This window comes from Physeter macrocephalus, chromosome 17 (genome assembly GCF_002837175.3).
Source record: "Physeter macrocephalus isolate SW-GA chromosome 17, ASM283717v5, whole genome shotgun sequence".
Classification (NCBI taxonomy): domain Eukaryota; kingdom Metazoa; phylum Chordata; class Mammalia; order Artiodactyla; family Physeteridae; genus Physeter; species Physeter macrocephalus.
In genome coordinates, this window is record NC_041230.1 from 28,001,865 (window position 1) to 28,027,127 (window position 25,263).

At 46.9% G+C, this 25,263-nt stretch overlaps 1 protein-coding gene across 1 annotated transcript in view; it reads right to left on the reverse strand.

The window, feature by feature from the left end:
• The window catches only part of CES5A (carboxylesterase 5A), a 75,458-nt gene that overhangs the window by 49,416 nt on the left and 779 nt on the right, over window positions 1-25,263 (reverse strand). The window contains 3 exon segments of the mRNA XM_055078911.1: window positions 7,005-7,125; window positions 15,208-15,291; window positions 17,574-17,578. Coding sequence (XP_054934886.1) covers window positions 7,005-7,125; window positions 15,208-15,291; window positions 17,574-17,578 — 210 coding nt within the window.

The following is a 25,263-nucleotide window of genomic DNA, read 5'->3' on the forward strand; positions in this document are numbered from 1 at the left end:
GATTCCTGCCAAGCATTTCAGTTCCAGACTATTGTTTCCAGAAGGCCAGGCCCCAGAGGGAGCAGAGAAGAGTGGAGAAGAGGGGAGAGAAGAAATCTATGAGTCCTAAACAGAGGGGGTCTGCACCGTGCTTCCCAGCTGGAGGGCACTGACCTGGGCCCCAAGGTGGAATGGTAATATGCACCCAGGCACAAGACCCCACAAACCGAATCCCATGCCCCAAATATAACCCACAGAGGGGCATGGATCTTCTGGGCCCGTAGGGCCACTGGATGAAGGATGTTGAACCCTATCTGAACCAATGATTGGGAAGTAGATGGGCCTGCAAGCCTCTTACCGCAACCCATTCCTTGGCACTGAATTCCAGGGATTATCACCCAATCTCCAGAACTGGGTACGGGGTTAGGGAACCGAGAAAGAGTTCAGGCTAAATTCTCTCACCATTTGTGTAGAGTGAGGTCTCTGCATGCTAACTTAGCATTATAAACAATAAAGAACATTATATTTTTATACTAAGTTTGGGGTAGTTACATAGCAACATTCTCTTTTATTCTCAATGACTGCTGTGGAAGTCAAGCTTTAGAAGTTCAGCTTCTTGCCACTGGAGGAAATTAATCAGTGATCATATTAATATTATACAATCATTATGTAATATTTACTGGTTTTGTTATCATGGCTTTCACTGTGTAAAGTGTTTTACATACATTGCTTTATTTAATCTTCCTGCAATTATATGAAATGGGTATTACCACTTCCATTTTATACAGGAGAGAATTAAGGCTTAGGGGAGCTAAGTATTTAGTTCCCTGACTTCTAAGCCTGAGTTTCACCCCCTATTCTACATTGCAATTTGGTTTTGGAGGTAATGACTATGGCTGCACAGATTCCAAGAGAATTACAACTAGAAGGGATCTAGAGATGACCAAAGCCAACCTTCTCATCAGAGCAATGGGGCCACCCAGGATTATAGTGGGTAGGCTGAGACCAGAACCCAGGTTCCTGACTGCTGACCACTGTTCTTCTCCACGCAGATCCAGGGTGCCAACCTTACAATATGCAAGCACTGTGGACCAAAAGGGTGGCATTCATTGTCTCACTTAATCCTCACAACAACCCTGGGAGACAGGGTTTATCTTCATTTTAAATATGACAAAACTGTGGTTTCAAAAAGTTATTATCTTGCGCAAGGTCCTGGATGCTGAATGGCAGAGTCAGCATTTGAAAGTAAAACTCTATTAGAAAGCTTGTGTTTCAATTCCTAATCTGCCTGCCCAGGGTGGGTGGTACTCATCCCAAGGGATGAATTCACAGAGGTGGATTTTCTGTTGGTTGGGGTCACGGGAGCATTCCCACATCCCTGTGTAAGGCCCGGCCTGCTCACTCATGTGCAAAGAGCTCTCATTCTGCTCTTCTCCAGCTTGTGTCTCCAGGGCACTGCTGTGTTCTGCTTGTCTGAGGCCCATGCCGAGAGCATCTAACTACCACAGACTACTCCCTGCTGTCCTCTGTGGGAAACAAAGCACTTTGCTTGGAAGCAGGGGAGGGGAGAACCAGCAGGAAGTGGGACACAGGGGAAGTGATCTGTTCTTTATTCTGACCAAAGGCCAAGACACCTCCAAGGCTGTGGGGGGCAGGAGTTTTCAGGGAAGGGGAAGAAATGGTCCTGGGACCCTTTAGGTGACTCAGGGTCTTAGAGGGGGTCCAAGATGAAGGTTTGCTTTGTCTTTCTTAGGAGATGTCCATCAACTCTCAAACTGAAGGGATGTGTCCTATGGAAGCCAGCTGTGATGATTAATTTTACGTGTCAGCTTGACTGGGCTAAAGGATACCCAGATAGCTGGTAAGACATTATTTCTGGGTGTGTCTGTGAGGGTGTTTCTGGAAGAGATTAGCATATGCATCAGTAGACTAAGTAAAGATGATCACCCTCACCAGTGTGGGTGGGCATCTTAGAAGTGGAGAAAGGTCAAATTTACTTTTTGTATGAGCTAAGACATCCATTTTCTCTTGCCCTCAGACATCTGAGCTTCTGGCCTTTGGACTTGAACTGGGACTTATGCCATCAGCTCCCCTGGTTCTCAGACCTTCAGACCCAGACTGAATTACACCACCAGCAGACAGCAGATCCGTCTGCTGTGGACTTCTTGTCCTCCATAACCATGTGAACCAATTCTTACAATTACTCTCCTCTTATATATCTCTCTATATCTATCCTATTGTTTCTGTTTCTTTGGAGAACCCTGACTAATATATCTGCCCTAAACTGAAGAGGGACCAGGCAAGTGCTTGGATGTAGCGATGCGCTCCCAGAATCCCCTCATTTCCCTGATGGAAAGATCCTAAGAGAGCATTTCCTCTGAGCCTCTCAATGTACAACAGGGGAATCAAGACCCAGCATGGGGTAGTTATCTCCATGTTTCCTTTTGGTTTAAGAGGTACTTACAGACGATAATGTGTCTTTACCATTAGGCTTTAGAAAGTTAATTTACTGTGCATAGCAGCATTATTTGTAAAAGTAAAAAACTGAAATCAACTCAAAATTCTGACATCAGTAGAATAAATAAATGTATTAGTAGGGTAAACAAATGTGGTCTAGCCATACAATGGAATACCACACAGCAATAAAAAGAATGAACTGCTACTATATGCCACGAAATAAATCTCTTCCAATGTCAAACTTAAAAAGTCAGACGCAAAAGATTCCACGCTGCAGTAGTCCCATGATGTAAAGTTCAAATACAGTCAAGCTAATCAATCTATGGTGGCAGAAGTCAGAACAGTGGTTGCCTTGGTGAGATGGGTAATGACTGCAAGGCTTCTGGGGTGCTAGGGATGCTCTATATTTTGATCTGTGTGATGTGGTTGCATGAGCAAAAATTTGTCAAAGTTCGATTTGTATACTTAGGATTTGTGCATTTTTCCACATACATGTTATAGGCTATACTTCAATAAAAAGGTAAAAGCAAGTAGTGGATATTTCCTGAGTGCATGCATGTAAAATCATGTGTAGGTGCACCCAGGAACTCTGAAAGGTGGGCCACAAGATGTTGAAAGTGGGTAGATCTTCAAAACAGGAATTGGAGTAGTTTTTATTCATACTTTTCTGTATTGTTTGAAACTTTATTTGTAATGAGCAGGTAGCATTTTTATAATCAGAAAAAAATGGTTATTTTTATTTGGGGAAAGACATAATTGAAGCAAAATAAAGGCAAATAACACTTGCGAATAAGGGAAGAAGCCTCCAAATAAAGTATAATGGCTCATGGTAAACACTCAAAAAAAAAAAAAACTCGGTGGAATGAATGTATAACCCCAGGAGGTTGTTTCAATAGACCAGCAAATTGAAATTCAGTGAGAAGTTCTCTGAAGCCTCATGTCTAATTATGGAGGAAAGGTTTTACCCTCATAATGAGACATGTCCTAACGGTGGTGGAATGAATGTATAACCCCAGGAGGTTGTTTCAATAGACCAGCAAATTGAAATTCAGTGAGAAGTTCTCTGAAGCCTCATGTCTAATTATGGAGGAAAGGTTTTACCCTCATAATGAGACATGTCCTTGGGGGGGTACCCAGGGCCCAGGAGCCCCTGCCCCAGTCTAGCCACGTCTCCACCACCATGGGAGAGGCTGGGGGCTTCCTGGGAAGAGAGTCTGAGCAAGGAGACTGGGGGCGGGGTGCCAACATTGAAATCGTCACACTCATAACCACGTTCCAAGAGAACACTGTGTACCTGGCACTGTGTAGGTACTTAAGTAGGTAATCTAATTTCCTCTTCTCAGCCATCCTATAAGGACATCTTAATGGCTGCATTTTGTAAATGAGGAAGTAGAGGCTTGACCAAGGTCCCATAACCGGTGTGACAGAACCGGATGAAGGCTGAGATGGAGGTTCTGTGGTGAGGGCCTTGGAGGCACCTCATATGACTCAGTGTGGCTCCAAATACACCAGATTTGTTTCCTGCCAAGCCCCAAGCCTGGTCAAGCACAGAACAGGCTTGGCCTGCCTTTCTGAAGATCCTCATACTCAAGTACCCGCCCTAGATCCAGACGCCAGCATCTCAAAGAGCCTGAGTGCCTGAGCCGGTGGCAGGGAAAGGACAGCTCAGTTAGGTGGAACAGAATAGACAGGTCCTTTTCAGAATAGATACAGGAGTTGAGAGTATGTTCTTTCATTGGCATTATGATGGCAGGTTTCCTGGAGAAGGTGTCCAAATGAGGATGCCTAGAAAAAGCAGTTTGTACTGCTACACATCCTTATGAAATGGGAGCTGGGAGCACTGAGAAAGTTGCTGACCGGCCCCCTCCTCTGCCTTTCCAATTAAAAATCTGACTTGGAAAGGGGACCCTGGACTCACACAGTAGTTTTGAGCTAAGAGACAATCAGGACTCTGAGTCTGTACGTTTTTAAACTGTGTCTCCTGAAACACTGGTGTGTCAGAAGAGCCTCTGGGGCCACAGAGAACGGATCTATGTCACACTCCCTCCCATTCCCCTTCAACGGAGACTCTCACTTTTTAATTGTTTTATTAGATTAAAGCAGTGGGTCTCAACCAGGGGCAATTCTGCCCCTCTCCACAGGGGACATGTGGAAATATCTGAAGAGGTTTTTGGTGGTCACAACTTGAGGAGTGTTACTGGCATCCGGTGAGCAGAGGCCAGGGATGCTGCTATCCATCCTGCAAGACAGCCTCCCACAATTATCCTCCCCCAAGGTCAATAGTGTGGAGGTTGAGAAAGCCTGAACCAAACCACATGATATAGCCTATAGCGATTTCACATGATTCATATTGGGTTTCTATAGATTAAATTTAAGAGAGGATTCCAAAGTATTCTTAAGTATTGCAAATCATTAATCAAATCCAAACTCCTGATTGCACAGATGGAAAGAATGTGGCCCAGAGAGGATAAGGGGATTTTCCAAGGTCACACAGCAAGTAAGCATGGATCCAGACCTGAAACACAGAACCCCTGCGTCCCTATAACCCTTCCTGTCAACACAGAAGCCTCCAACCAGACTCATTTCTCCAACCACAGGGAGTGGCTTCTTTCCTATTTACTGCTCTAATGCCCTGCCCCAGGAGAATGTTTTAGAGAGAGCTGCTTCCCACCGAAAACTTGGAATGACATTCATCCAGAACTCAAAAGAAAATCTGTTTGCTTAAAAAGAAAGAAAAGGGGGGAAAAAAGAACCTTATTACCAACCTAAATGTCCATTGACAGATGAGTGGATAAAGAAGATGTGGCACATATATACAATGGAATACCACTCGGCCATCAAAAGAAACGATATTGAGTTATTTGTAGTGAGGTGGATGGACCTAGAGTCTGTCATACAGAGTGAAGTAAGTCAGAAAGAGAAAAACAAATACCGTATGCTAACGCATATATATGGAATATTAAAATATATATATGGTACTGATCAACCTAGTGGAAGGACAGGAATAAAGACACAGACATAGAGAATGGACTTGAGGACACGGGGGGCAAGGAGGGGGATACTGATGAACCTAGTTGCAGGGCAGGAATAAAGATGTAGACATAGAGAATGGACTTGAGGACACAGGGTAGGAGGGTGAAGCTGGGGCGAAGTGAGAATAGCATCAACATGTATACACTACCGAATGTAAAATAGCTAGTGGGAAGCAGCAGCGTAGCACAAGGAGATCAGCTCGGTGCTTTGTGACCACCTAGAGGGGCGGGATAGGGAGGATGGGAGGGAGGCGCAAGAGGGAGGGGATATGGGGACATATGTATGCATATGGCTGATTCACTTTGGTGTACAACAGAAACTAACACAGTATTGTGAAGCAATTATACTCCAATAAAGATCTATTTTAAAAAAAAAAAAAAAAGCCTTATTCCCAGCCATGCAAAGTAAGGCCAGCTGCAGGGAATTAAGTGAGATTAATACTCACTCATGTTGATCAATAGAGAAAAGGCAGATAAGAAGCACATTGGGAGGGACAAGGCTTTGCTCTCAAGGAATAATAACTTTGCCTCAGATGGACAAGAAGGCTTTCACTCTGAAAGAAGGAGCCCAGTACCATTCCATAATAAGCCTGTGCAGGGGTCTGCAATAGTCCAGGGGAACTTGTCCTCCAGGAAAAATGAAATTGCAATGCCACAGCTACCTCTGAGGGCTGAGGACACATAGCCTACAGCAGCGCTCTCCTTGTCAGAGCTGGGAAGAACCTTGGAGAACATCCAGGGGGGAAGAAGCAAGACAAGTTGTGCAGAGTTGGGGTGAGGAACAGGAGTCAAGCTTGCCCTCACTCTGCAGCCAAAAGCCGAGGCAGTTTGCATGCCAACTTGAATTTAACCTGCACACACTCAGTACTAGGACACTTAAATCCCATCCGCCCAATACCTCACCCAAGTTTTGTTCAAACACTTCTCTAAAAAGTGCATCTGGGAAGTGCTCATTTAATCTCGCATCCTCATCGTGTGATGGGGAAATTGAGGCACAAAGAGAGGAAGGGGTTTGCTTGAGTCAGGGGAAGTGCTGCTCACCTCTCCATACCCAGGCAGGGAGGGAAATAAAGCCAGCAAGCAAATACCTTGTGGGCACCCTATTCAAAGTTTAGTTAAAAAAAAAAAAAAAAAAAAAAAAGCTTCACCACAGAGCTAAAATAAACTCCTACAGACACAAAGCTGCTGACCATACAGTTTGGAAAGCAGATTCCCCATCCTCAGTGAGGAAGCCTTCCCCTTACAAAACACATTGAGCCTAGGCTCTGGCCTCTCCAGATTTCCTATTTATTGAGGCCTCAGTTATTTCCCCTGGTGTGCCGTGTGCCAGCAACAACAGCTGCAATCACCTGCCAAGACCTGGATTCCCTCAGCTTCCCTCTGATGGTTTCCATGGCAAACACTTCCACCACCCATTTTATATGTAGGATTTAGGCCAACCCAAGGGCTCTTGGAATTGGTTTTTCTGACCCCACTAGTGCTGACCCTGTTTTCCTCTTATAAATCAATGGATTTTATTTTAATTTCAAGGCTTACAATGACATTGCAGCTGTTCCGGGATTGTCTGTCTGTCAGCACGTGGCTTCAGCAGCCAGCCGCAGCCCAAATTCCTCATCCTTGTTCCTTGCAGCAGAGGATGACAGAAGCCTGGTGAGGACTGTAATGAGGAACAGGAGAGTTCACTTTCAAATGGAGCCCATCCCCTTTGATCTTAACCTTTTTGATTGTGCCTGTGGCTGCCAAGCACCACTTTGATCCTTCACCTGCCAGAAGCCATGGAAGAATTTCAACATCCTCTGCTCTATTTAGAATGAAACAGAAGCTTCATCACCTGGCAGGCCAGGGCACCAGTGGCAGGGAATGAGCAACGTGAGCTCTGTAATGGTGACTGGACACTTTGGGAGGCGAGGATCCACGGGACATGGAATGGGCAGTAGAAATTTTCTTACATGCTGCCTTCTGTCCAGTTTGGCCAAGTCCCCAGGAGGGCTGTCTTCCACCCTCAGGTGGGAAGTGATGGCACAACTTCACTGGCCATCAGAACTGACCTCCTGAGGACCTTTCCATAGGACACATGAAGGCAAATGAAAGAAGAGATCACTTTGGTTTTACCTCTTAGTTCTGACTAACGTCCTATGAAATCATTGTTTATTTAAACCCTCCTGAGAAGATATTCACAATGGAGTGGGGTTATCAGAGGCACCATCCACAGATGTCAGAGGCCTGGACTCAGCGGGGTTTGAAGGGGACTCAGGAGAAAAAAGTGTAGTCCTTGCCAGATACAACCTCACACCCTCTGATTTACAGGAAAACATAGAGGGCATCATCCAAAACTCCATCTTTACCTGTTCCTGAAATGCCACCCTTGGTGATTCCTTCTTTACAACACAAATGTGCCAGAGAGGGTAAGGGGTGGTAAAGCTCAAGACCCTCAGATGAGGAGATAGGTTTTTCAGACCAGAAGAATCCAGGTCAAGATGGAAGTAGTGGGAGGAGAGGGAAAGATGGGAGAAGAGCGATGAAAGAAAGCTAAGGAAGAGAATGCAACAAAGACTAACTCTGCCTTTCACAGTTATGACAGGGTCAGCCTGGGGAAGGGTCATTTTACATCTATCTAGTCATCAGTCTGAACTAAGACCCCTTAGGACACAGAGCCCTAGACCAGCACCTGTTTTAAAGGTACACAGAGAAGTTGCAGACCTACTGTACTTTCGGACCTGAAGCAAGAACCAAGTTCAACTCCTGAAGCCTAGGAGGGGCAGTGAACTCCTCATGCAGGTAGGAGACCAAAGTCAAGTTCCCAGACCTGAATCTGAGCTAAGGAAAGCTATTCTCCTGTCTGGGGCTGTGGCCCATCCTAAACTGCTTATCTGAGATGGGTCTGGACAGGCATAGGACACTCTGGCAACCAGGACTTGTGATCTGCTAACTCAGTCACTTAAATTTGCAATATCCATACAGAATGAGACTTCACAGACACAGACAAACATAAGGTCTGGATCTGAACTGGGGGCCCAGGGAGCTGCATAAAAGCAGCACATATACACATACACACATACACAGACACACACCAACTAAAGAGTGATGAGCACAGAGAGAAGAAAACCAAAAAGTCACACACACACAAACAGCATCACAGAAAGGTAGCCAACAACCTCAACAAATCTGAGAATACATATTAACAGAAGAAGGAAGAAGGGGAGAACAAAGAAAACACTGACAATCAAACCAAAGGCAGTAAAAGAGGGGGAAAAAGGAAAAGCATGTAAAGTAGGAAATATAAAATAAGACTGCAGAAATAAAACCAATTTAACAGTAATCTTAATAAATGGAAATGGCTTAAACTCACTTATTAAAAGTTGGGGGTTATCAGATTGGACTTAAATCTAGCTACATGTAGTTTATAAAAGACATACCTGAAACAAAATTTTAAAAGAATTGAAAATGCAAGTGTAGAGAAATATGGCATTTATGCTGAAAAACAGGAAAGGGATAAGGATGGACGCTCTATGATTTAAAAAATCCAGCAAGAAGTTAATGTAACCATGAACTTGTGCACACCCAATAACATAGCTTCAAAATACATAAAGTACAACCTGACAGAAAAATCAGGGGGAAACAAGTTTTCTGATAGAAAACTATGGGGAAATTGAAAAATCTATACTCACAGTGAGATGATTTGAACACAGCACCTGCTAAATAAGGAACCCAGACTCACTCACCCCAGAGTGAGGCCTCTCATGGCTGAGACTGAGGAGAATTAAAAAAACAAAACAAAACAAAAAAACCCCTGAAGAATAGGAGGTTTCAGTCTTTAATTTCTCTATGGAGATGAAGGATTGACTTGATCATGAGAAGGGTCCAATCCGACTTACTGTGGTTTCATTGGAATTTGAAGCCAAAGTCCAAGCTAGCAATGAAATGTGGCTGTGCTTGTGTTTTCTCTCCGTTAACCTATTTCCTACCAGTCCTAGAAGAGGAAGGGCACCAGGATGAGTGAAGAACTGAACTGAAGTCTGGTAGAACCAGTCTTTCCTGATGGCAGAGTGGGGAGAGAATTTATGAGCTTTGTAGAAAATATGAGAAGGCCAAGAGATGAGGATCATGAAGCACCAAGTGTATATTCACTCTAAGATTATAACTCCTCCATTCCCGGGCCTCTTAGCGTAAATTAATTACACTATCACCACCAACAGCTACTAGATGACTACACAGGCACTGTGCAAGTGTGATATATGCATTGTCTCTCTTAATCTTCACAAAAAACCATTTCAAGTAGAAGTTTTTAGCACTATTCCTATTATACAGAAAAGGAAACTGAGGCTCAGAAAAATTCAGTGACTTTCCTACAGTAACACAGCTAATAAGTGACAGATATGGGACTGAACCCAGGTATGTCTGACTGTCCTCAACCATTACATGACACTTTCTTGGCTGTTAAAGTGAAAATACTCACCTGACACAACATAATAGCAACAAATCCCTCATCCTTCAAGTCTCAAGTCAGGCCTCCCTTTGGTCCTAAGCAGAAGTCAGCACCCCATGTTTCTAGTTCATACCTCCCCATACATCATTCTAGAAACAGTGAGCACTGCAAGAGTGGCAATTTATCTTGTCCTTCCCTGGATCCCCACTGCTACCACTACGTCTGACCTAAAGAGCGTATCAGGATATTTTATTAAACTGAATTGAATGGACTGGCCAAAAAAGCCAAATTCTATCATACCTAAGCTCCATGCAAATGGAGGCACCTGGTCACTTGAGTCTGAAGTTTCATAAGCTTTCTTTCCAAACAGTTTGCCAAATGAGCCAGGTGCCCTGGACAAGAAGTTCTTCTTACTACAGGAGCAAAGTTCCGCCCTGCCCATGCATGGCAGTCCCCAAGCCCTGCATCCAGGCCTCCATCACACAGGCAACTTCCCCTGCAGACAAATCATGGATGGTTCCCAAGGTGGTGTCATAAAACAAGGGAAGTTTCGTGGTTGGGGTCTTCTAATTCCCAGTTTTCCTTTTCTCCAGGATACCTTAGTGCCCCACAAAACATCTGAAAATCTGATGTTAAACATGATTCTTCCTCCTGTGCCCAGACCAAGCCTCAATTCTCCAGGAAAGCTTCTCTATACTGGCTCCTCTGTGCTCTGCAAGAAGCTTCAAACCGTAGGTAAGGTTGGGATTTACCATCTAGCTGCTGATACAAAGCTTTGTGATTACAAACCATACCCTCAATACAGAGGAGAGAACACAACAATTAATTGAGAAGTAAGAGGAAAGGGAAGTTTTTATTTATTAATTGCCTGGGAAATCTTTTGACACTTTAAATGTGCTATTTCATTTAATCATTGCAACAACACCCCTGAGAAGTATTATTGATTCCATGTGACCTATGAGAACATTGAAATTCAGTGAAGTTAAGACCCTTGTCCAAGTTCACAGAGAGAAAAAGTGAGTCTGGATTTGAATTCAGGACTGTCTGCCTCTAGGGGCAGTCTCAGACTATACAGACTCTGTTACAGACGGTCAATGGTGGGGTCCCTCCAAGGATCACACACTACCTAGGCACCAAAAAAGACACCTGGGCTTAAACAAGACAGCGTCTTCCTGAGATCATTCTTGTTTCCTGATGAGAGCATTTGAGGAGAGAGATGTTGATTGATGCAGTTGTAATAATACTTATTTGTCTGTAATTGCTCCTTGAATCCCAGCCAAAATGGGACACACTGAGCTGCAGCTGTACAAGATGTCTGGATTCTCCCACACAGCAAAGAGTTGGGAAGGGGGTGGTCAGGAAAAAGGCTGAGTGGGGCCAGAAAGACATCTCCATTTAATGAATATTTATTGCACCTCTGCTCCATACCAGACCTGGGGAGGTGGGAGGGGAGGAAGAGGAAAGGCATGAAGCTGAACAAAATGTAGTTCCTTTAGTTCCTTTGTATGTCAATTAAATGTTTCCTTAAAAATGCAAACATTTTTAAAAAGAGTAGTAGTCTCTTCCTTTGAGGGAAATAACACATGAACAAAAACCAGAAGCATGATTTGATTGACATCATAATCAGGGTGTGCTGGGGAGGCCTAGAGGAAGTTGCTCCCCAGGGAGCTGGAGAAGAGTTTCCACAGAGGTGACTTTTAAGCTAGGTCTTGCAGGTAGGTCTTGTGTGGTTGTCCACCAGGTGGAGAGAAGCTGAGAGGTGGGGAGGCAGTCCAGGTCGGGGCGGGGGACAGCCTGGGGAAAGGCTGCCGGGCATGGGCAAGCATGGAACACAAGAAGTTCAGTGTCTGATGCCTCCACTGTCCAGCCACGTGGTGGTGGAGAGACCTTAGGCCAAATCATTTCTTTGTGCCACATCTGCCTCTTCTGTGAGATGGACAGAATAATAGTTTCTACCCAGATGGTTGTGGAAAAGATGAAACGTTATTACATTTTTAATGCCTAGAAGAACTCCTGGCACATATAGACGCTTAATAAAAGCTAGTTAATTTTAATTACTCATGTGATGATGACAACAATGATGATACAGAACAATGATGAGAAATGAGAACAGGATATTAGGTCAGGGCCACGTTATTGAGAGCTTCAAATGCTATGGGAAGGAATGGAGAATTTCATCCCATGGGCAACAGGTAATTCTCTTGTTTCAGAATGAAACTGCAGGAGACAGAAGATTTCTGCACAAAGTGCTTCCACAACTGTTACTTTCAGGTGAGGCCGCCATCGCTTTGACAAGGACACTCCCCCGGGGCGTGGCAAGGCCGGCTCACTCATCCCAGGGATTCTTGGGGTGGGGGCAGGGGGAGAGATGACATGACAAGCCTCCCTCCCTGCCCCTGCCATCTAGCCCTGTTCTTCACGATGTGCTGTGTAGAAGGTCTGCGGGATTTGTGAGGACATCTCCAGGCCTCCTGGGGTTTGAGATACATCGCTCTCCACAAGAAACTGCCCGTCCTCCCTCTCTTTGCTCCACTCACTGAGCATCCCCACCCACCATCCCCAAACGGCTCTTGGAAAATGGACACGGATGTTCCACTGTCCCATGAAACCTTCCCAGGCCATCAGAGGTCTGGTGCTGACTAGCTGGCCTCCTGTCTGGACTTGGCTTTGGACAAATGTCCCTCCTTCACCCTGCCCTGCCTCGTTCTTTGCCAGTTTGCCCTCTCCCACAGCCCTTGTCCATCTACCCCTGAAATTACCCTAACTCTCCAGCCTTGTTCCTACTCCTTCAAGCACGGGGCCCCTGCTTTCTTCCCCTTTCCCCCTGAACACTGGCGCTTCCCGTTCCTGCTTCTCTTCTCATCTTGCCCAAATCCTGTCTGTCAGCCTCCCATTGGAGACTTCTTGTTCCAATAATGCCCTCTCTAACTACTAGAGTCCACACTTATCTTTCCCTTCTTGCTATGTGTATATTCAGGATGCACCCCCCACACACACACAGTTTAGTCCATCTTATATCTTGTATTGGCCACAAGCACCTTGACTTGTAGTCTGACTTCCCCAAATCGACAGGGTGCCCCACAGAGACCTCCCCACCCGCATGGGACACAGGCACTTAGCACTGGCTACAGAGAGATTCCCCTTCTCCCTTGAGGGACGAAGGCTACACCCGTTCTTCTCTTTCTCTCCATTCCAGACACAAACTGCTCAAAGAGAACAAAGAAAGATGCTCATATTTTCCCAAAGAGAATAAAATGCAGAGAGAATCTAGAACAGGGAAAAAAATGTTCCACATTTATAGATATGAGGAGGGAGGAGAGGTGATGGGATTTGTAACAAAGCAACAAAGGGTGACTTTCATTTGCCTGGGTTTGGGTCAAGGCTGTATAGCCCACTGCCCTCTGAAGGACACGGCATTCACTCTTCCCTCCAGAGCCTTGGGGTTGACTAGGACTTGGGGAGCCTGGGTGGACAGCCTCATTCTCATGCACTTGTCCTCAATCCATGGGGGTTGGGGGTGGAGGGCTGGAGCCTTCCCTCCACCCCCTTTCCCATAGAAATAGGACAGAGAATGAGGGCGAATTCACTGATTCCAACCCACTCCTCACCGTCATACTGCATAATGCAGCAAAGCCAACCTGTATCTAGAGGTTAAAATAAATCAAACCAAATGTGAAACAGGAATGACTGCAGTAAGACACCAGGGAGAACTGGCAGACCACTGTGGTGGAACACACAGAGGTGGCAGAGAGGAGCTCTGGTGCCTGAAGGGCAGAGAAAGGTGACCTCAAGCCAGCTGCCATAGCCGAGGATGCACACATGCCTGGAGACTGAGGGACCTGATCTGATCATCTCTTGAGTTCTCGTCTAGTTCTGAGATTCATGAATAAGTAAAAGGGTCTTACAGGTGGAGCAAATGGCTCAGAGGTGGCTGGCAGCAGATTTGAGGCATGCACCCCCTATCTTTATGTTAGCTGAATTCCCCCATCCTGGGAAGTCAAGAAATCTGGATTCAGGCTCCTCTGCTGGCCTTGGAAGTTCATTCCCTTCTCTGGGCGCAGCGCCATCATCCTCAAAATGAGAGGTTAGAACAGATGATCTCTAAGGGGCCCCCAGCTCTGCCTTCCAAGACAGTTTGAGGGGTTGCTGTGTGCTGAGATGGTGGGACACGCTGCCCACACGAGTGCCCAGCCTCCGCTGGTCACCCAGTGCACTACAGGACCCTCATCTCTGCTCCCTCACTGTGGGCAGGCCACAGCCTCAGTGAGCTCTGACACGCCACCTGGACAGCAGTGGCATCAGGCGTGGGATGGGGGGCACCTTCCACCAGCTTCCCCACCTCAGAATACAGGGAGCATGGGCTTCCCTGGTGGCGCAGTGGTTGAGAGTCTGCCTGCCGATGCAGGGGACACGGGTTCGTGCCCCGGTCCGGGAAGATCCCACATGTCGCGGAGCAACTGGGCCCGTGAGCCACAACTACTGAGCCTGCGCATCTGGAGCCTGTGCTCCGCAACAAGAGAGGCCACAACAGTGAGAGGCCCGTGCACCGCGATGAAGAGTGGCCCCCGCTCGCCGCAACTGGAGAAAGCCCTTGCACAGAAACGAAGACCCAACACAGCCAAAAATAAATAAATAAATAAATAAATAAATTTAAAAATAATATATTAAAAAAAAAAAAGAATACAGGGAGCAATAGCCATGTGCCCTGCAGCTGGGCCCCCTCTACCAAGTCACTCTCAGCTAAAAGGCACCCTGCAGCCCACTCCTCTAAATGCACAATGCAACTAAATCCAACATCTACCAGCCCAAGACCACACACTACAGTCACGTGAGCCAAGGTACCTGCTTACCCCACACCTGCCAGAGGAGCTACCCCATGCCTCAGTGAGGACGCCCTCCACCTCATCTCTCCAAGTAGCCTCTAGCAGGTAAAGTTTCAGCTTCTCTGACTATGCCTGTCCACACTCATCTGTCCCTTCTCTGAGGGCCTACACCATGTAGTGCCTGAGCCCCAGAAATACCAAGTGATGTATGCTCTGTCGAGACACGTCTGCCCCTTAGCATGAACCTTGTTTCCTTAACCATGACATAACCTCCATGAGTATCACGTGGAGTCCAGGAGCTTGGAGAGATTACATAACACCAAAACTTCCCATATACATAGCATTCGGAAATTAAATTAGGGTAAAAGTTATGCTGCAAAAGAATCCTCAATATATAGTGACTTGAAGAACACAGGAGTTTATTTCTCTTTCTGAAGAACCATAGCTGATGCTGCTGGTGCTGGGCTCACATTCCCTCGGGTCCCCTTACCGGGCCCATGCCCACCAGCTTGGCTTCCAAGGCCAGCACCTGCATCTTTGACAGAGGGCTGCTTTCGGGCTGCCGACATTCACTCTACCCACCAACACAGAGAAGACTGGGAAGTGCCTGGGAACTAATCCCCCCCTCTCCACCACCCTGGGACTGATGGGTGTGGGGATAAACATGGCCCAGCTCCCTTACGCTTGGCTAGCTCTGAAGGCTGAGTTTTACACTGTTTTTCAGAACTTCCCCATGGAATTAAGCCCTGGTCATCCACTGTGGTAGTTGGCCTTTATTGGCTGCCTTCTCTTCCCTTTGTCACCTCCCCACTCACCTGCAGTGCTCTGAGCCCTCCCAAGCAAACCACATGCACTCAGTCCTATTCTTAATACAGGGACCCAGGTTCCCTCCAATTTGTTGTTCTGCCATCCCTCCCCCACCCCAGCATGTTGTCCTGCTCTGCATAGTCAAAGAGGTGTCACGGGCATATCCACGGGCCCTGACTTGTAGGAAGGAAAAAAGAGGACAACCAGGGAAGCAATTTGCTACAAGTGAGTGAGGTAGAAGTTGTACCCATCCCTTCCTTTCATGTGTCCTTAGTGACAACTTAGCTGCAAGGGAGGCTGGAAATGTGCCCAGCTTAAAATATTAATCTGGATAGGAGAAATGGTTGCAGTGGGCACCTTATAGAGTCTCTGCTACAGAAATGAAAAAATGCCTAACCATTTACTGGACTCCAAAATAACGGTGCTCTGCTTATCTTCCATGTACTGCTTTGTTAAATCTGTACAATACAATGAGTGTCACTGCTGTCATGTACAGATTGAGAAACTGAGGAGTTCAGTATCTTACCTGAAGTCACACAGGAGCAGTAAGGGGCAAAGTCAGGATCTGAACCCAGGTCTGACTGGCTTTTTTCTCCTCTGGTTATTCTGCTTTTTATCCCTATAAATGCATTTTATTTGGTTCCATATCCTTACTTTGAAGGTGACAAAATTGGGGGCCAGAAAAAGGCAGAGACTCACCACAAATCACCTAGAGAGCAAAAAGCAGAATTGAACCAGAACCAAGGGGTCCTGGCTACCAGCTGGCTGCCTTATCCATAGAGCCTGACCGGGGCTGGCAACTTCCAAACAGCTCCTGCTCTGATTCAGACCAGTGCCTATGGGGCTGCTGGGGAGAGGGATGTGTATCCTCTGGACTCACTGAGTCCAGAGCCCAGCCTTAATTAAACCACAGTAGCATCTAAAGTTTCTAAATAGAAAATCTACCAATCAAGGTAGCAGTGATGACCCAGTATCCCTTGTTACATGAACAGCATCCTCTGTGCTCAGCTCACAGGCCTTAAACCAGCACCCTGCCCTCTCCCAGAAGGAGAGGGAGGCTGGTTCCCTTGGGCCTCGCTGTCGGCATGCAGGAATTAGACAGTGGAGAGGGATTGGGCCATAAGGGTCCCCAGATCCTCCATGAAGTCATCCCCTTGCTGTCGTCAGTGTCAGTTGCCTAGCAACTGCCTTTGGCAGATGGTGGCACTGAGAGCATGCCAATCTCTCCCGCAGCTAAAAATACATTCCGACGACAACGGGTCTATTTTAAAAGATACAATGTGCTCCCAACATCTTTCCTTGTCTGCAAAGAACTGTGCTGTGCTGGGTCTCTCTGGGCTTCTGATTTGGTCTGACGGTGTGGAAGGTAGTATTCTGGGAAAGGAACTCAAGGCCAGGCACCACAGGGGTGCTTAGAAAATTGTCATGGAGGAGGATGAGGGAGAGGAAGAAGAGGAGCACTAGGAAATAGTGGTGTGGGAGGTAGATACCATAGTTGAGAGCAAACTCTGTAATCTGGTCATATTCTTTCCCTACTCAGGAGGGTGGAGTTAGGAAGAAAACCCATAGAATCACAGAAGCCTAGCGCTGCAAGGGACCCAATCCCATTTCCCAGTTGGGAAGGCAGAGGCCCTGAGAGATTGAAATGAGAAGAGTTGGCTCTTTGCCCTTGTTCGGGGTGCAAGGGCTGGGGTTCCCAGGTGTGGGCATGAGACCTCGGACCCTCGAACTCCTCTTGCATTCCTATTGGCAAGTTTGTCACACCACCCCTCACCAGCTTAGCCTTTCCATTTAATCACCATCATTTGCAGCTTTCTTTTGCACAAAGAGAGTAGTAACTCCATTTGTGCATTCATTAATTCAACAAATATTTATTAAGCACCTACTGCCATATTGTGCCAAGCCCTGTAGATACAGCAGGGGACCCATACACATGGTCCCCACCTCCTGTTGCTTGTGGTCCAGCAGGTGAGGCTGGCACCAAGCAGGTAAGCACAGGGTATGCCATGCTACAGACATCGAGGCAGATTTGGGTCGAGGCCTACTTACCAGCTCTGCAACCAAAGCATATCACTTAGGGTTGCAAGATAAAATACAGGGGACCCAGTTAAATATGAATTTCAGATGAACAATAATTATTTTTTAAGATTAGTGTGTCGCCAGTATTGTATTATCTGAGGTTCAACTTTAACTGGGCCTCCTGTAATTTTATGTGCTATATACCTGGCAACCCTACACTGAATATCACTATTGTTAAGTTTTCTCATCTATACAATGGGAAAAATAGTATCTACTTATAGGGGTTATTTTGCAGACTAAATGAGAAAACATATATACATCTGTGACTGACAGATAAAAGTTATTTCCTCTCCTCTTCAAGCAGGGCTTCCCTGGTGTTTTGCTCTGGCCAGCTTATTAGCCCAGCTCTCCTCTCCCTCAGGATGTGGCAATAAGTGATGGGTAGGGGTAACCCTGTTCTGTCCTAAGGCTGAGCTGGGATGAGGGAAATCTGCTGGTGGACAAAGACTTGCCAAAAAACTAGGAACCAACCCGGCTTTGCTTGGAGTGCTGGTCAGGGCCAGCAATTCTCCATTGCCTGGGGTGCTTGTTAAAAATACAGATGCCAGGGTTCTACCCAAGTTTTACTGGATCAAGATGTCTAGGGAAGAACGTGCCTTTTAAGCAAAATCCCTGGTAACACTCTGGACTCTAAAGTTTGAGAACCACTGGTCTGAGGTGTGGGGAGAGATGCTGTCCCTGTAGAGGCAAGGCCACAGCAGCCTGTTTTGTGATTTGGATCCTAGAACAGAAAAAGGATATTAGTAGGAAATTGGCTGAAATCCGAAAAACATCAGTAGTTTAGTTAATGATATTGTACCCATGTTAATTTCTTAGTTTTGATCATTATACCATAGTTACATAAGATGTTAACATAAGGAAAATCTCAGTGAAGGGTATATGGGAACTCTCTGTACTATCGTCACAACTCTTGTGTAAATCTCAAATTATTTCCAAATAAAAGGTTAAAAAAAAAACTGCTTTAGCTCAAAGCCTGCTGTGGGCTCTTCCCCAGACTGGTGGTGCATGAGAAGGCCCAGCCCACATGCTAAACCGGCTTGAGTTAAGCAAGTGCAAGGTAGCTGAGAACCCCTACACCAAGGTTCTGGGAGAGCACTGCTTTTCTTCCCTGCCATTCACACTGGGGCTTAAATGTCAACCTCAATGAATTACATTTTAATCTGTCTCTGTTATCAACCTGGCCAGGTCCTAATTGGATGCCAGGCACACTGCTGAAGGCCATGCATAATTCATCAGCTAGGAGGCCAGGAAGGCCTTTCATCATGGGCCAGGGAAGGAGGAGGGAGAGAAGGAGGGGGGAGAAGGAGAGAAAGAGGGGAAGGGGGAGGAGTTAGAAAAGGAAAGAGAGCAAGTAGGGTTGGAGGGGAGGAGAGAGAAGGGACCTGGCACAGTACTAGCCACTCAGTCTTTCAGGCTCTGCTTCAGGGCCACCTCCTCCAGGAGGTCTTCATTTGCAAGACTCAGGCCCTCCTTCCCTTGGTTGCCAATAGCACAGGACACACCTCTGTTACACTTGACTAATCAGAAGGTCCTATGATGTTTACTTAAAAGTCTGCCTCCCCTAGACCTTGAATCCTCTCCCTTTGGGGTGATATCTGACCTGATGACAGGTCACCCCAGTCTGGCAGAGTCCTGGCACACAGTGAGTGTTTGTTGAATGACTGAAAGGTAGATTCTAGCTCAGGACATACAAAGAAACTGTCTTAACTTGAGCTCCTTGGCTCTGCCACCAAACTTGCCCCAGCCGTGTCCTGGTCCCCAAAGCCACCCTTCATTCTGTCCGGCCTCCTTCTCCTGCCAGCCACCTCCCAAGGCTAGGGACCACATAGAAAAGCAAACACTGTTATACTGGAACTGAAAGGGAAAGTCCGTATTTCTCTGGGCATGCCTCACACTACACAGTCAAGTGCACAAATCACCTCCCCTCCACGCTTTCCTCAGTCGTCTCCAGGTGGGCTTCCACTTGGCTCAAACTGCTCTCGTCCAGGTCACCAACCAACTCCATGTGGTCAAACCCAAAGGGCACTCCTGTCTTCACCTTGACTGACCTATCAGCAGCCTTGACCCCAACCACCCTCTTGACACATGACCTTATCTTGACTCTCAACACCACACACTTCTGCCTTTCCTCTTTTCACCTTAGCCACTTCGTGCCCACTTGCTTTGCTGAATCTCTCTCATTTACTCAACCTCTGAATGTTGGGAAGCCCCAAGGTTCACTCTTCAGAACTTTGCTCTTCTGGGGCTACTGTTTCTACTTAAATAATATTATTCAGTTCCATGGCGTTAAATGCCATCAAACGCTAATGGTTCCTAAATATATATGTCCACCTTGACCTCTCCCTTAAGCTCTAAGCACAAGTATCCACTTGAGTGTATTAGTTCTCTACTGCCAAGTAACAAAACTACCCCCAAATTTAGCAGCATAAAACAATAAAGATGTATTGCTTCATAGTTTTTGTGAGTGAGGAATCCGTGTGCCACTTATCTGGGTGCCTCTGGCTTGGGTTCTCTCATGAGGCTGTAGTCAGGCTGTCGGCTGGGGCTGTGGTCTCATCTGAAGGTGTGACTAAGAGAGGATCTTCTTCCAAGCTCACTCTTGTGGCTGTGGGCAGGATTCATTTCCTTGCAGGTCACTGGACTGAGGGTCCCTGTCTCTCACCGGCTGTTGACCAGGTGTCTCCCTCAGTTCCTTGCCATGAGAGCCTCTCTGTAGACTGCCCACAGCACGGCAGCTGCCTTGCTTCACAGAAAGTGAGCAGGAGAATAAGAAAGAGTACCCAACACAGAAACCATGGTCTTTTTGTAATCAATCACAGAAGTGACCTTCCACCACCTCTCCCCAATTCTGTTTGCTGGAAGTGAGTCACTAAATTCAGACCACACTCAAGGGGAAAGGATTATTCAGGGCATGAACAGCAGGACACAGGAATATTGGGGGCCATTTTAAACAGGCATCTCAAATTAAACATGTCCATGAGAGAACTCCTGATTTTTCCCATCCCAAACTTTCTCATCTCCAAGTATTCTCTATCTTTGTAACGAGTGCAGCAGCATTGGAATGGAATGTATTATCAACTGGGATAAGCTGGAACTACATCTCCCAGAATCTCCCTATTGCATGGTTCTGGGAAAGAGCTGGCCAGACCGGGAGCTTGAACCAGATGTGGAAGGAGGAAATGAAGCATCAGCCATTATTTTCAAAAGATCATGGCAGTCAGATATGCTGATGGGCAGACACAGACGTAGCTGGAGCATCCCAGGGTGTCCTCACTCTGCTCTCTGTCCAGATTATCTTCCCAACTGCTGGTCTTGCTGACCAACAGCTACCCATAGCCCACCTCCAGATGTGTGGCTGCAAGCCCAGAGAGGCAGAAGAGGAACAGAGACAACAGTACCTCAAAGCCCTCTCCATGAACTCCCCTCATGGCCTCACCTTGCTTGTTAGATGTGCTTGATTTCTTGGGTGTGCTTCAACTTATCCACCTACACGAGGCCTGCAGGACTGTTACTGGCTCTTTCTCTGATCCTCCAACTCCCCTTTCCCTTCCAGACTTCACTTCCCTGGTTCCTCCCACTATAAGACTACAATGAATTCCTGCAATGAATCCCTTATCCCTTAATGCTCATAATGCTGCCTCCCTTTTATCTCAATTGAAGTATCACCTCCTCAGAGGGGACCTTCCTGAATTCACCACCCTGTCCATGTTAATCCCCCTAGAACTTTAGGTTCCAAATGAACTAATAATCAACAATCTTTACTTCCTTCCTATGTCCCATGTACTGCTCTATGTATCAATACTTTAATTGTGCTACCATGGATCATTTTAACATCAGTCCTGCAAAAAAGGTGTATTTATCCCTACCTTTTGATAAGGAAATGAATGCACAAAGAGGTGATTTGCCCATGATCTCACAGAGAACTAACAAAACAGATAGTACGAGGGGAATCGGAACCCAGTTCTGCTTGACTTTCAGTCTGTTCTCTCCTTCACCTCTCCTTACCTGAAGCCGGAGTTGGGAGTTTCTCCATCTCTCAATCTCAGTATCTTCGTTTATAATCCACAGATCATACTTCAGAGACTGATTGTGAGCACTAAAGATATCTAGAAAACTTTTATCCCTTCCCACTTCCCCTGCTACAGATCTCAAAAGCCAAGGTCAGTCTCTCCCCCAGAGTGGATTCCCAGAGTGGAATCAAGGATGCCCAGGATTCCAAGACAAGGTGGAAGACTTCATTCTGGAGCCTTGGCAGCGCCCTGCCGGAGCCCCTTCCTACCCCACTCTTACCTCAGCTAATGGTCTCTGTTGGGCTGGTAGCTCAACTCTCAGCCACACACAGAATCAATAACAGAAGTCCCCAGGCCTCGAATCAAATGTCTCATTGGTCTGTGTTTACCTGCAGAGGCTGAGTGACTCCCAGGTGGCAGGGCTCCCCTCCTTCATGGCCTTTGCCAGCTTCCAGGCAATTCCACCCTGTGTTCCCCTGCAGAAGATCTGGGCTGTGTCAGGCTTTCAAGGCCCACTTGGAGTTCTTCTGAGGTTTGTTCAACAAGTGAAGCCACAGAGTTGGAGAAACAGTCTCGTACTCCAGCAGGTCAAAGGGCTACAGAGAAGCTAGTGTCACTATGATTTGCTTCATCATGGACAAAGCTCAGAGTGGTTTTTTTTGTTTGTTTGTTTTTTGCGATAAGCGGGCCCCTCACTGCTGTGGCCTCTCCCGTTGCGGAGCACAGGCTCCGGACGTGCAGGCTCAGCGGCCATGGCTCACGGGCCCAGCCGCTCCGCGGCATGTGGGATCCTCCCGGACCGGGGCACGAACCCGTGTCCCCTGCATCGGCAGGCGGACCCTCAACCACTGCGCCAGCAGGGAAGCCCTCAGAGTGGTTTTATCTGGGGCTCTCTGGGGTCTGTCTTCAGCCAGGACTCCCTGCCCAACTGCTCTGATCCTCCCTCTCCCTGTAAGACAAGGCCCTTTTGACCCTTTGACTCTCAGCTCAGAGCACTGCCCCCTCTTGGTGACCTCACTTTGCCTCTTCACCTGGTGTACAGGTCAAAACCAACCAACTACTAACCACATGCAGCTGAAACAACCCCTGTGAATGGTTTTACTTAAGATTTAGAAAAATCACTACTTTTTCATTAATTTAAACATTCCCCAAATGTTTTCTCATCTGTTGTCTCATTCTATCAGAAGTTATCAGGTGGGTTTAACATAAAGCAGCCCCACTGTAGAATTGTGGAAATAATCATAGCTGGCGCATTTTGAGCCCTTCCTCTTTGCCAAGCACTTTCCATGAGTTAAATACACTGATTTCCTTTCAAAAGCAGTGGGAGGTAGTTACTGTTATTACCCCCGTTCTCCAGAAGAGAAACTGAGGCTCAGAGATATTTAAAAACACAACTGTCATTGCCCTTCCACTCGTTAAGTAATGAAGCCAGAATTTGAACCCTGGTCCCCAACTCCAGTCAACTGCTAAACTGTACCCAGTCACAAAGGAAGGGGGTGGGAGAGGCTTGTCCTGATCCCCAACACAAATGCTTCTCAAATTTTAATGTACAAATGAATAGAGCTCTAGTTAAAATGTATTAAAATGAATAGTTTGATTCTGAAGATCTGGGGGTGGGGGGCAAGATTCTGCATCTCTAATAAGCCTCTAAGTGATGCTAATACTGCTGATCGAAAGACCACACTTTGAGCAGCAGGCTCCACATCACACTGTGCCCGGGAAGTACCTGCCACCCTCCCTCCCACGTGAGATCCTCTTGGGTAGGCAAGCTCTTATATTAAGCCCAGCCCACTCGTGCTGTTGCAAGTGGCAGAAAACCCAATTTGAATGTTGGTTTAAAACAAAAAAGGAATTTATTGATTCATGTAACTGAGAAGGCATGGCTTCCAGTATGGCTGCATCTAGGGGTTCTGATGATGTTTCAGGACTTGGTCCCTTAAAGTTTCTCAGTTTTGTACTTCCTGTTGGCTTCATTCCCAAGTTCCACATTGTGAAACAAAGACTGCCAGGGGAATGAAGGCACAGTGGCATGGTCTTAACAAGCTGAAGCTCAGGCTGGTGAGCTAACATCCCTGCTGGAATAAACAAAAGAGCCAGTTAAAGGCAGCTGCTGAGTCCCTCTTAGTGCTGTCGCCAATATGGGAAGCTCCAAGTACCCCATCACCCCACACCTGACCTGGGTGTCCTTGAAGTCTGAGCTGGCTAGTGATGCCAGCGCCACTGGGCAGATTTGAGACTCACAGCTAAAGAGCAGGTAGAGGTGGACTGGCCACACCCTGATGTGTAGCACCTTTTCATACTCCCTGGGTTACTCTTGTCTTCCCCAGCTGTGCCACGAGGATTATTGGTCACAATCTTTCACTCTCCTGTGGTAGTATTATACATCCACACCTTTGCCATAGCTGGGTGGGTGAGTAAACTTCTCCACCTCTTGATTTGGGGATTGGCCACGTGACTTGCTTTGGTCAATGAACATTAGAAGATGTGAATTGAGCAGAGGCTGGACACCTCTTGCCCAGTTTGGCTTACTGTCTTGTGTCATGGTGACCATGGAGTAGCTGCTGGCCCATGGAGGAGGAGAGATACGTGGAATGAACCTGTACCCAACCTGCAGCCTAGAGTCCAGGGTCCAGCTAGCCCAGCTGAGTGGCAGCTGACCTGCAGAACTGAGAGCATGAGGATAAATAACTGTTGTGTTAAGGCACTGAGGCTGAGCGTGGGGTGGACTTGTCACACAGCATCATTGTGGTGATAGCTGATATACCAGTTTAATGATTTACCCTCAAGAACAGGACCATAAACTCCTCTTGAGCTCCCCCACAGTACCTAGTACATGCTCAGGTAACAGAAACACCGGGGCCCCTCTAGTCTAATTTCTGAATCTGTCAGACCGGGAAGCTGAGGCTCAAAGAGACAAAAGGATTAGTTTAAGGTCACACTAAGTAGGTAGCCCAGCAGCCAGTACTAGAACCCAGGTCTGCTGACTTCTGAGCCAAGTGCCTTTCCCGCATCCCCTCCGTCCCTCTTATTTCTTTATTCAGAGCCTGAGACAACATGGTCCTGACCTGACAATGTCTTGACGATCATGTCTCAAGACTCAGAGGTCCCACTTGACTACAACTTTACATCATGGGATGGCCTTAGAGCTCGAGGCCCTTAATGGATATCCAGGATCTACTTCCCAGCCACAGCCTGCAGGAGCACAGAGGTAGGTTATGATCAAGGTCTGGGCACAATCTGAGACATAAGTGACACAGGCAGGTCCACATGCTCATGGGGTCGGTCTCAGGGCATGTGGCTGGTGGTCTCTGTACAGACCACACGAGAGAAATCACAGCCGGGACCAGGGCTCATGGAGGCTGTAATTGAGGAGGGGAGTGGCTCAGAGTGGGCACTGGAAGGGAGCAGATAGGGGTCCATCAACTCCCGGGGACCATCTTGGATCAGCCCCAAGGCAAGGCCTAGTTCAACCATAAGTTACTTTCCACCTCCTGGGAAAATGGTTTTCCAGCAGACTCACTGAGGGAAGTGGGTGCCTAGCCCACAAGCCTGGTTGGCAGGCATGTAGGACAGATGGGCTGCTGACAGCATCCCCCTCTTGCCCCCTCCTCAGAATACTCCGAAGGGGGAGCGAGCAGCAGGCCTGCCCG